At 42.7% G+C, this 12772-nt stretch overlaps 1 protein-coding gene across 1 annotated transcript in view; it reads left to right on the top strand.

Moving 5' to 3' along the window:
* MTRF1L (mitochondrial translation release factor 1 like) overlaps positions 1–12772 on the top strand; it is a 281806-nt gene that overhangs the window by 86541 nt on the left and 182493 nt on the right. The window contains exon 4 of the mRNA XM_069235059.1: positions 3923–4086. Coding sequence (XP_069091160.1) covers positions 3923–4086 — 164 coding nt within the window. The remainder of the gene's footprint in view (positions 1–3922; positions 4087–12772) is intronic.

The following is a 12772-nucleotide window of genomic DNA, read 5'->3' as shown; positions in this document are numbered from 1 at the left end:
AAGACCCACGAGGAGGGAATAGAGAATTACACCTTAGAAGACGTGAATACACTTGGATCCTCAAATTAAGAGCAGTGGAGGAAGGTCTTAACACAAATTATGAAATGGAATACTTCCTAGGTGATTAATTTTACTATCATAATAACGTATAATTTGTACACTGTATGTCCAAATATGAACTTAATCATTACTGTCAAACTCTATCAACATAGTATACAACACTACCTAATATGGAAGAATGAGCCCAGTTTAATTCTGGTGCTAAGATGGTGAACTCTATTCAAATGTGAAGTGTTACTATTATTACAGTATTTACATTACATATGAATTCACACTTTATTGGTAAGTATCACCAATATTTGATGATCACGTGAAACGAATAATTAGGACAATGACTACTTAGGATTACTTGGCTGATTACACTTTGTTTTTACTATTTTGTATCATCTCTTATTCTTGGGACCCTTCGAACAAATTACTTCTAAGTTACATTATTCTCCTCATCGATTAAAAGAAGGACCAAATAAACATACTGCCCGTCATGCCGAAGAATTTTATACACACTCCTGAGACCTTACTCTGTGTCGTGTGACACCTTATTCAGTGTCTTTCTATCAATTTTGTAAGCGGCTAAGGCTGTTCGCATTAATTAATGCATAGCAATTTCAAGATGGCGCCCATTTTTTCTTTTAACACTCTGTCCTTTTTTCTGTTTCGGGCCAGCCTATGATTCTCATCATCGATTAAAAGAAGGACCAAACAAACATACTGTCCGTCATGCCGAAGAATTGTATACACATTCCTGAGACCTTACTCTGTGTAGTGTAAGACCTTATTCGGTGTCTTTCTATCAATTTTTGTAAGCACCTAAGATTTCTTGCATTAGATAATGCTTAGCAAATTCATCCACCCAGTTGGACACTGTCTTGTAGTTGTGTCTTTCACACTCCAAGATGGCGCCCACTTTTTCTTTCAACACTCTGTCCTTTTTCTATTTCGGACCAGCCGATGATTCTCATCATCAAATAAAAGAAGGACCAAACAAACATACTGCCCGTCATGCTGAGGAGTTTCACACCCACTCCTGAGACCTTACTCTGTGTCTCTTCTATACCTTATACCTCTAGGTAGGTGACATTAATGTTAACTTATGTATTTTGCACTTTATTTTGAGGGGGCTGAGTCTGGTTGCTCAACTTAGAAGCAACATATGATTATAATCTTTGTTACATCGGTTTTAGATGAGACAGAGGGCTTACACGTCCTTTTTCTCTACATACACGCCAGCTTAATTATCGGGGAGCAAAACACAGTGCCCCCAACACAAGAATTTACCCAAAAGAACTGTTTTGTTTATAGGTACGTGACCTTTTACTTTCAGATTTATGCCATATTGCTTATGCTTGTCACTACTTCCTTAGTATAGCGATCTTCTCTTCTAGATCGCACCGTAAAAGATTTTGGATCCATACATGCTGACTTATGAGTACTCCCTCACAAAGACTCAGGGATAATAGTGTTTTGCCCCCATCGCGTGATTCCCACTACTCTTTCTCTATTGGTACGTGATAGTCCTTTTGTTAGTTCCTTTTAAATTCAGCTTACTCATTATCTTCCTCCTAATGACTTACAATCATTTTATTTCAGATCGTACATTATCTTGAAGAGTTTTACTTGATTAGGATAAGCCATCTATTCATGTTAACACCTTACTTATATTTTGGTACGTTTTTCTTTATTCAGACACACTTGCAAATGCTTAATTTAACACACTCACTCACCAATTTCCTAGGTGTTATGACGCCTTTCTGTTTCCTTTTTTCCTAATGACACCCTGTCATCAAGAGTATATTTCTCATCCTTAGTTTCCGTTTCTCATCGCCACATATCTAGTGGGAGTCTTTATCCCTATTTCTGATTCTCAATTTCTACTTCGTTTCACGTGCACATCAAACTTTTGGTGATATTTATAATAATAACAGTGGTAAACTGTAATCACATTTTTTTCTCTGTGGCTTCGTTTGGTAATGTCACTTGATGATTTTAGACACTCACGTGGTACTGGTGAAGGAATTGCCCACGATTTTAGTGCCACATATTCATTTTCCAAAATCATGTATAACTACAGATTATGACCAAGCTCATTATTATGTTTCTTACAGCCCTGAGTAAGTCAATGAGATGAATTTCTCTGAGACGAAACACGTGTTGGCTGTTGTTGTGATGACCACATATGGAATCTTTCTGATGTGATGAACATGTATGAAAACCTCGCACAAGAATAAAGACACTGAACTTTAACTCTGTTTGGATTATATATTGATTTTCCGAAGACTAAGAACCTAACTGTACAGACTCTTATCTTATTTCATACGAGTGCCCTGGCCTTTTGAATCATGAAACTTATTGAGCCCTCAGTTTTTGAAGGTATCCGAAACCAAGAAGGAGAATTATTGAGGTGTTCATCCAGCTGGATCTGTCTGCCAACTTTTATGCTGTCTCCTGAGTGAAAACTCCACAGAATGTTCCATACTGTCGCTGGTTCCATAGGGCCAATAATTGAGGGGTTCTTAATTATCTAAAACAACTGATTGAAATAGATCAGACTCTGTTCTTCCATCTCTAGGCATATAAAAATCATCTTTGCATTGCTGCACGTGTCCTATCTTTCACCCCTCTTTTCCACATACACACACTACTTCTTAAAATCCTTTTCCGGGATGGAAGTTTATCATGCAGCTTTACACAGACTTACCCTCCAGGGTTGCCTAAATATCTCCAGCTCCAGGATGGTTTCCCTCCTGTTTCTGTCAGCTTGCCTATCTTGCTGGACAGAATGATTAAAACGTGAAAGCAAATCAAAGAGATGTAACACAGGTCGGACACATTTCAGGCACCCGTCACCCTACGTCTTTCACCCAGTAACATTCATGTCTTCAGTTAACAACTAGGGAATCTGTCTCATTAGTTACCAAAACATTCTGACCCAACTTATTTGACTGAAAACGTGGGACTTTTTTTAGCTGCAGCATCTCCTCTTTCTGAGCAGCTACTGGTGTGTTGGTTATGGAGCACAGCTAGAAACCTTGACATTGTACTTTATGGTCATCCAAATAAATACAATTAAAACTCCCACACCAGTCAGTGTACAGTAAACAGAAAACACATCTAAAACATAACTTGTTCGGAGATCCCTGAGCTATACATTTAGTATAAATCAAACAGAGAACTATTTGATCACCCAGCTGCGTGCCACAAGAATCCACAAAATAGGACAGCAAGACTCATGGGATGCATACTACCACAGACGCTTCAATACATGCTCATGCTTCCTATGAGTACCATGATCATTTCCAGATTCCTCTGCCTCACATACAAATGCATCCACCCGATGTTCCTCAACGGGTCTCTTCTAGTCACAATCATAGTGGCTCAACAGATGAACATCAAAATCTGTAGGCAGGGGAATGGACACTTTATCATGCCCAACATCAAGTTTGCCATCTTCTTAGCTCTACAAATATTCCTGCATTTTCCACCAGTGGTCTTTCCAACCCACCACCAGTCGATTTTTATATTGTTGAAAACCTTAATTTTCCTAAACTCAAGTAGCAACCTATTTTCAAGCCATCAGCGTATGAACGGTGATTAAGGAAGATGGTAGAGTTGTCTTGAAAGTCACACTTATACTATTGTTTCTACCAGCTAAATACATTGTTTCAGAATAGCTGATCTGTGATTTAAATTAGATCCAAGGCTTTAGATTAATGAACTGTCCATCATTTGTGGCCAGCACTTGATGATCTTGACTGTCGCATACAACGCATAATATTGGTATATACATCAGTGAAGTAAATTGTGACATATTGGGCCTAACATTGGCATCAATTTGTAAACTTCTATTTTGCTTTTACTTTTTCAGGAGGACTGCGACATGCAACTGCCAGCATCGGTGGCCTTGAGGTGTATAAGTACTTGAAGTTTGAAGGAGGAGTCCATCGGGTCCAAAGAGTACCAAAAACCGAGAAACAGGGCCGCATTCATACCAGCACAATGACTGTCGCCATTTTGCCCCAACCAAGTGAGGTGAGTGATTTCTAGTGCAACTTTGTTTTTATGTTTCATGAATACAACGGCAAGGCATGGCCAATTTAACAGAACCTTTCTTAAGTTAAATTAAAACAATTGCTGACCTTTTTGGGGTGTTTGAAATACTTTAGGTCAATCTGCAAGGAATAGGAGGGCACTTTTCAGAGAACATATTCTGTGACAGGAACCACTTTAGCATGAGGAATTTGGGGGGTGGGGGGGGCTACTTGAGAAGAAATCACAAATTGTTGGATGTGATGTGGAAAATTAGTACATGAAGTTGGATCGGTTTGGAGTGTATTCTGCACTGTAGTGGTATTAGAAATATTTAAAGTTTGCAGTTTAAGGCACTTCAGAATACTCCTGCTTAGAAGTACACAATTGTTGTGCCAAGATGCAAAAATTGGATTACAACGTAGGTCTCAAGGTTCAAAGTTTTTTATCTTTAATTGTTAGGCCACATCTCCAAAACATTTTATTTATATAGGTATGTATGCAGCATGGATTAACTAGGGCAATACTGTGATGCTACACATGCAACATTATAGGAAATAATAATACACATTTTGATGTATTAGGAAGTCAGAGTTGTGATATTTAAAAAATCCAAGCAGAACATAAGTGTCCCCTATAGGCAGGAGTTTTAGTAGCTATCCAAAACCAGCCAGGGTATGAGAGGCGATCTTACTGGTTCAGATAGTTCATTACACATTTTGGGGCCAAACAGAATAAAGCTTGATTTGTTATATTAACCATCATCACAGTGGGGATTTCAAATATGAGGCAAATTTCATCTTTTGCTTAACACGTATCACCTACAGATGAGAGTTCTTCATGGAAGTATGTTTGGTGAGCCAAGTTTTATTGTCTTGCAAGAGATGCATTGAATTTCAAATGTGACTATAGCCAGTGTAGACTGAACATGGATTGTGTTGCCTGCTTCAGTTTTCTGGCAGCAGCCGCTAATACGTCTTACAGCTGAATGGAGAATTTCCCAGTGCACAGTAAGGCGGAATGTTTTTTGCAATGCAAGTGTAGTTCATAGATTGCATTTTTTATGGATGGGTTTTGTGAAATGTGAATGTATGTTTATCAAACTTTTGAATGAAAATGAATCCTAAGGATTCGGCTTTGGTTGTCAGCTTGGGAACAGCGTCCAGTGGGTTACATTATTTCAATCCTGTTGGATGTCCAGAACCTGCTTGGTTGTGACTAAAGCAGTTCTGTTTTGTCTAGGTTTAGTTTTAGTGGACAAGCAGACAACCAGCTTTCTAGGGAAAGGTTATGTGTTGTCCTCTTGTTGGTGCATACATATGTCATAGTGTTTTGCCAGCCATTATCACCATGGCTCCATATGGAGTTTGAAGATGGTAAGTGTTAATGTTGAATACTGTGGCAGCGTTCAGTTCAGTGAAAAGTCATGTCACATAGATAAGAAGGTTTTTACAGACACAGTGCTGGCAGGGGGGGTGGAAAGGAGAGTGCTGCTACTGCTCGAAGAGCCAAGTCTTGAGTTGTTTTCTGAAGTAAAGAAGGTCCTGGGTCTGTCGTAGATCCGGCGGGAGGGTGTTCCAGGTCTTGGCGGTGAGGTACGAGAATGATCTGCCGCCGGAAGATTTGCGTTGGATGGAGGCGAGGTTAGCAGAGCGGAGATGCCGGGGTGGGGTGTAGAAGCTGAGTCTGTTGTTCAGGTATGATGGTCCGGTGTTGTGGAGTGCCTTGTGTGCGTGGGTGAGGAGCTTGAAGGGGTTCCTCGTGTTGACGGGGAGCCAGTGAAGGTCTCTTAGGTGGAGGGTGATGTGGCAGTGGCGAGGGATGTTGAGGATGAGTCGGGCGGAGGCGTTTTGGATGCGTTGGAGGAGTTTGGATGGGATACCGGTGTAGAGGGCGTAGTCGAGTCTGTTGCTGACGAGGGCCTGGGTTACTGTTTTTCTTGTTTCTGTTGGGATCCATTTGTAAACTCTGCGAAGCATGCGGAGGGTGTTATAGCAGGAGGAGGAGATGGCGCTGACCTGCTTTGACATGGAGAGTGAGGAGTCGAGGGTGAAGCCGAGGTTTCGTGCGCTGTCGGTGTGGGACCCAGCGTGGACGGCCACCATGAGTTGTCCCAGGCGGAGGGGGTGCGCCCAAGGATGAGGACCTCTGTTTTGTCCGAGTTCAGTTTTAGCTGGCTGTCTCTCATCCAGTCGGCAATGGCTTTTAGTCCCTCGTGGAGGCTGGTTTTGGCGGTGTGTGGGTCCTTAGTGAGGGAGAGGATGAGTTGGGTGTCGTCGGCGTAGGAGATGATGTTGAGGTTGTGCTGACGGGCCACTTGAGGGGGGGCCATGTAGATGTTGAACAGCGTCGGGCTGAGGGATGAGCCCTGGGGTACGCCGCAGATGATGATGAAGGCTTTGGATTGGTACGGGGGAGGCGGACTCTTTGGGTTCTGCCAGTGAGGAAGGATGCAATCCATTCGAGGGCCTGGTCTTGGCTTCCTGCTGCGTGAGGGGTTTGGTGACAGATGGTGTCAAAGGCAGCTGATAGGTCAAGGAGGATGAGGGATGATGTTTCTCCATTGTCGAGGTGGCTTCTGATGTCATCTGTGGCGGCGAGGAGGGTGGTTTCGGTGCTGTGGTTGCGTCTGAAGCCGGATTGGGAGGGGTCGAGGATGTTGTTGTCTTCGAGGTACCGAGTGAGCTGAGTGTTGATGATTTTCTCGATGACTTTTGCCGGGAAAGAGAACAGGGAGATGGGCCGGAATCCAATCAGTCTTAAGATAACAATGAATGCATTTGCCTAACAGTCTAGAGATAAGAGTTGGCAGCACTAAAAGGCCTCTTCTTCGAGACCTATTGATTTTGACAATGGTTTTTAGTGATGCTGTACAACATCCCCAAAGAGTGAACAAAAAAGGTGATATGACCGGTCTGTCCATCCTAATTATGTTGGGGCATGGAACGTGCATGCTGGCACCTACAAAATGACATGGGCACTTTTTAAAATTTACTGATCTGTGTTGGATCTGTAAATAAGAAAAGGTTGAAAAAAGAAATTGAATAGTTTTCTTTGTTGGGCAAGGAAGCAATGCAGGGGCGAGATGCAATATGGGGGGTGGGTGGGCAGAATCTACATGGAGAGTGTAATTGGGGAAGCAATACAGAGGGTGTGGGAAGTGTCATGGGCGAGACAGAGGAAGGTGGATTATGGGGAAAAGAAGCATATGGGCTAGAGTTTGGAATGTGGAGCTTTTGGGGACGAGGAAACACAGGTGAGAAAGCAACACAGTGGGAGAAGCCCATGGGGACAAGGCATATGAGGACGAGCACAACATGAAGGGGATGGAACTGAAGCACAAGGGGGGACAAAAAAAACATGGTGCAAGTCAGAAGCAGGAAGAGGCGTTCACAGGGGAGAAGCAGGGAAAAGACCTGCACTCTTGTGGAGTGCTGAACCAAAAGGTAACTAGTATTTGCAACGCAATGGGTCTCGCGTTTGCTCGAGTTAAAGCTATTAGCATTGTAAACTCCTAACCAGACTTTTTCACCACATAAACTCAAAATGAAAAGTCAAACTGTTTCACATAACTAACCGGACTTTTCTTTTCCAAAAAACTGAAAATAAAGAGTAAAACAGTTTCACATAAGCGAGCCTACGGCCGCCATGAGTGCAAAGCAGACACACAAACGGAAACAGAAGTTTGCTTGCAGTGAAACATATTGGCAAAAGTGCAATTATCGATGTAACATGGTCGATGTCATGCAAAGCGTTCGACTACTGCCCAGCGAGATTGCACTGGTTCTGAAATAAAGAGAAAAGGTAGTCCAAAAGATATACGGAAAACATGGAGCCTTGCATGTTTTCAGTAGTTGGCTGGTGCACTCGAGGAGGGCTAAACACCGGAAAAGGCATGCCTTTCACCAATGAAATCCAGCAAATTTTAAACGGCAAGCCCACGAACCAACCAAACTGATGGGCGTGGTTAAAAGCCCACAGATCGATTACACCAGGGAAAGAGCACTTTGCGCACTCGACCCTAGAAAAGTAGTGCTTCTAAAGTGAGCAGTAGAGAACACTAGTAATGCATTCATTCACCAGGGGAAGGGGTGGCTGACAGAACAAGGACATAAACCTCACAAACGCTGACTAGTATAAAGAAAGCAAATGAGAGTGGCAATAAAACCAACCAAAGGTAACAGTGGGCTCACTATAAGCCTCCTGTAAGCAAGCAATAGGCCTTTTCACCGACAGCAAGCTTGGTTTGTCTAGAAGACTAGACCTCAAAAGCAATCGCCTGCACAGTGGAGCTTATAAACCATTGTACCAATGACAGTGTTTTCACTGATGTATTTTTTGGGCAGTCTTTTCATGTGCATCTCCGAGTGTGACAAACAACAAACAGAATTTTGTTCAACAGCATCCTTGTTGGCATTTTTCAGTAGATGACGTGTGGAACAGTGTTTTTTATGACTTACACATTCTGAGCTTTTTGAGTCAATAAAATAGCCTTTTAATGCAGTTTCTTTTTGTGTGTATATTACATTTCTTTATTTTCTGCATCTGTTTCATCTTCAGTTTTGTAATCATTTCCGTTCTTTTTCTGCCCTTTGTGGCACACACTTCAGGCCATCAGTGGTTATTAATCAAATAGTGACTTGGTCTTTGGAACAGCATGAAAATATGGGGTATGGATTGGCACGTGGAACGTCTGTACCACCTTAAGTCACACAGTGATAAAATGTTTGATGTAAGTGCCCTTTATGTCCAAGTTTCCTCCCTCTACTTCTAAGACTTGATAGAGACCTACTCACATTCTGCAGCATCTTTAAGATACATCCCGGTTTCCTTTTCCTTGGCACTCTGAGGCAAGGTCCAACGCTATACAAACCCACTGTGAATAAAGTGATTCCCCAAAGACAATGCTATTTAGCCTAGGCACTCGATTGAAATTATTATAATTTGTGATTGATCAGGCCATATTCCTTTTATTTCAGAATTGTTCTTCTCCTGCTAACAAAATGCATAAAAAGTGGAAAAGGGATGTATTTGAACCAAGCATGATCCCTGCTCCTGAATGGCTCTTTAACTTCTATTATTTCTTTCATTAACCTGCAGGGTGTCTCTTTTTTGTGGGCCCTGTGTATCTAGTAGAATTAGAGAACACAAGCTTTACAACAAAGCAATGGAGTGTTGTACCAAAGAAGGTTTTACATTACAGATAAGTGCCGGGACAGGTAAGCGGTCAGGGGTCATGGACAGGGCAGTGTGGAGACCTACTAAGCCCAAAGCGGTACAGGTGATTAGTAGCCAAAGGGAAATGTTGTGCTTCTGACTAGGCAGCAGTGTTGGAGCTGTGACGCAAGAAGCTCCTGCTTGATGAGATGGGTTTTTGCAGTTGATGAGTCTTGGAGAGAAACCATTAAGATTCATCTTCGAGACTCTGTACTACTGTCTTTCTTGCTGAGCTTAATGATAGACAGTCAAGTCTGCGCAAGTTTTGGTTTATCCTACAAGTGGTGCTATTGGGGTCACAGTACAAATGCATTGAACATTACCCCATAAAAAAGCTGGTATAAGATGTTTTCTGTAGAGCTTGAGAGATGAGGCATGTGTAAGACAGCTTTAAGATGCATTGACCCTTCCTTTAGAAGGACTGTAGGAGAGCTTGTTGTTTCCTGAAACTTAAGGTTGCTACGCATGTCCCCTCCTTCCTGCACAGTTATCTTGCCCCGCTGGAAATGGTGGCTTCATTGAAAAGTTGTTGGTGGCAGACCACTTCTTATGTGAGGCAGGTTGCTTTCAATATAAGCCTGCCTCCACAAAGAATAAGGCAACTGAGAGAATAATTTGGGGATATGGTCTAAGTGATGAATGTATAATAGCATTACCGGTTTGCACTGCCATCTTTATAATTGCACTTTATGCACCCTTGCACAAGTGATCTTAGCTTTTTAAAACAATTTTAACAATTGGGGAGACAATTTCCTGCACCTTACTTAGCTGTAATGTAGTGTATTTTTACTGCTGACACTTTATACCCATTTGTAAGAGGGGAATTTTGAGCGGCCACCATCTTGGTTGATGGTCTAGTTTTCTTCTTCCATGAGGAATAGACTGTTTAACCCAGATGCAGATATGGCTGTGCAGCCTTTACCGGGTTCAGCTGCCATGTTTATGATTGCAGTTTATACATCCTTGCACAGGTGATTTTAACCCCTTCGCTGCCAGGCCTTTTCCCCCTCCTGTGCCAGGCCTTTTTTTGCCTATTTGGGGCAGTTCGCGCTTAGGCCCTCATAACTTTTTGTCCACATAAGCTAACCAAGCCAAATTTGCGTCCTTTTTTTCCAACATCCTAGGGATTCTAGAGGTACCCAGACTTTGTGGGTTCCCCTGAAGGAGGCCAAGAAATTGGCCAAAATACAGTGAAAATTTCGTTTTTTTCAAAAAAATTGGAAAAAGTGGCTGCAGAAGAAGGCTTGTGGTTTTTCCCCTGAAAATGGCATCAACAAAGGGTTTGCGGTGCTAAACTCAGCAGCTTCCCAGCTTTCAGGAACAGGCAGACTTGAATCAGAAAACCCAATTTTTCAACACAATTTTGGCATTTTACTGGGGCATACCCCATTTGTGCAATTTTTTGTGCTTTCAGCCTCCTTCCAGTCAGTGACAGGAATGGTCATGAAACCAATGCTGGATCCCAGAAACCTAAACATTTCTGAAAAGTAGACAAAATTCTGAATTCAGCAAGGGGTCATTTGTGTAGATCCTACAAGGGTTTCCTACAGAAAATAACAGCTGAAAAAGAAAAATATTGAAATTGAGGTGAAAAAACCATCAATTTTTCTCTACGTTTTACTCTAACTTTTCCCTGCAATGTCAGATTATCGAAAGCAATATACCGTTACGTCTGCTGGACTCCTCTGGTTGCGGGGATATATAGGGTTTGAAGGTTCATCAAGAACCCGAGGAACCCAGAGCCAATAAATGAGCTGCACCCTGCAGTGCGTTTTCATTCTATACCGGGTATACAGCAATTCATTTGCTGAAATATAAGGAGTAAAAAATTGCTATCAAGAAAACCTTTGCATTTCCAAAAAGGGCACAAGATAAGGTGTTGAGGAGCAGTGGTTATTTGCACATCTCTGAATTCCGGGGTGACCATAGTAGCACGTGAATTACAGGGAATTTCTCAAATAGATGTCTTTTTTACACACACTCCTATATTTGGAAGGAAAAAATTTAGAGAAAGACAAGGGGCAATAGTACTTGTTTTGCTAATCTATGTTCCCCGAAGTCTCCCGATAAAAATGGTACCTCACTTGTGTGGGTAGGCCTAGCACCCGCGACAGGATATGCCCCAAAACACAACGTGGACACATCACAGAAAACAGAGCTATTTTTAGCAAAGTGACTACCTGTAGATTTTGGCCTCTAGCTCAGCCGCCACCTAGGGAAACCTACCAAACCTGTGCATTTCTGAAAACTAGAGACCTAGGGGAATCCAAGGAGGGGTGACTTGTGTGGCTCGGACCAGGTTCTGTTACCCAGAATCCTTTGCAAACCTCAAAATTTGGCTAAAAAAACACATGTTCCTCACATTTCTGTGGCAGAAAGTTCTGGAATCTGAGAGGAGCCACAAATTTCCTTCCACCCAGCGTTCCCCCACGTCTCCCGATAAAAATGATACCTCACTTGTGTGGGTAGGCCTAGCACCCGCGACAGGATATGCCCCAAAACACAACGTGGACACATCACAGAAAACAGAGCTGTTTTTAGCAAAGTGACTACCTGTAGATTTTGGCCTCTAGCTCAGCCGCCACCTAGGGAAACCTACCAAACCTATGCATTTCTGAAAACTAGAGACCTAGGGGAATCCAAGGAGGGTTGACTTGCGGGGCTCGGACCAGGTTCTGTTACCCAGAATCCTTTGCAAACCTCAAAATTTGGCTAAAAAAACACATGTTCCTCACATTTCTGTGGCAGAAAGTTCTGGAATCTGAGAGGAGCCACAAGTTTCCTTCCACCCAGCGTTCCCCCACGTCTCCCGATAAAAATGATACCTCACTTGTGTGGGTAGGCCTCGCGCCCGCGACAGGATATGCCCCAAAACACAACGTGGACATATCACAGAAAACAGAGCTGTTTTTATCAAAGTGACTACCTGTAGATTTTGGCCTGTAGCTCAGCCGCCACCTAGGGAAACCTACCAAACCTGTGCATTTCTGAAAACTAGAGACCTAGGGGAATCCAAGGAAGGGTGACTTGCGGGGCTCGGACCAGGTTCTGTTACCCAGAATCCTTTGCAAACCTCAAAATTTGGCTAAAAAAACACATGTTCCTCACATTTCTGTGGCAGAAAGTTCTGGAATCTGAGAGGAGCCACAAATTTCCTTCCACCCAGCGTTCCCCCACGTCTCCCGATAAAAATGATACCTCACTTGTGTGGGTAGGCCTCGCGCCCGCGACAGGATATGCCCCAAAACACAACGTGGACATATCACAGAAAACAGAGCTGTTTTTAGCAAAGTGACTACCTGTAGATTTTGGCCTCTAGCTCAGCCGCCACCTAGGGAAACCTACCAAACCTGTGCATTTCTGAAAACTAGAGACCTAGGGGAATCCAAGGAGGGATGACTTGCGGGGCTCGGACCAGGTTCTGTTACCCAGAATCCTTTGCAAATCTCAAAATTTGGCTAAAAAAACACAT

The sequence above is a fragment of the Pleurodeles waltl genome, chromosome 5 (assembly GCF_031143425.1).
Source record: "Pleurodeles waltl isolate 20211129_DDA chromosome 5, aPleWal1.hap1.20221129, whole genome shotgun sequence".
In the NCBI taxonomy this organism is placed as follows: domain Eukaryota; kingdom Metazoa; phylum Chordata; class Amphibia; order Caudata; family Salamandridae; genus Pleurodeles; species Pleurodeles waltl.
This window is presented reverse-complemented; position numbering and strand designations above follow the sequence as displayed.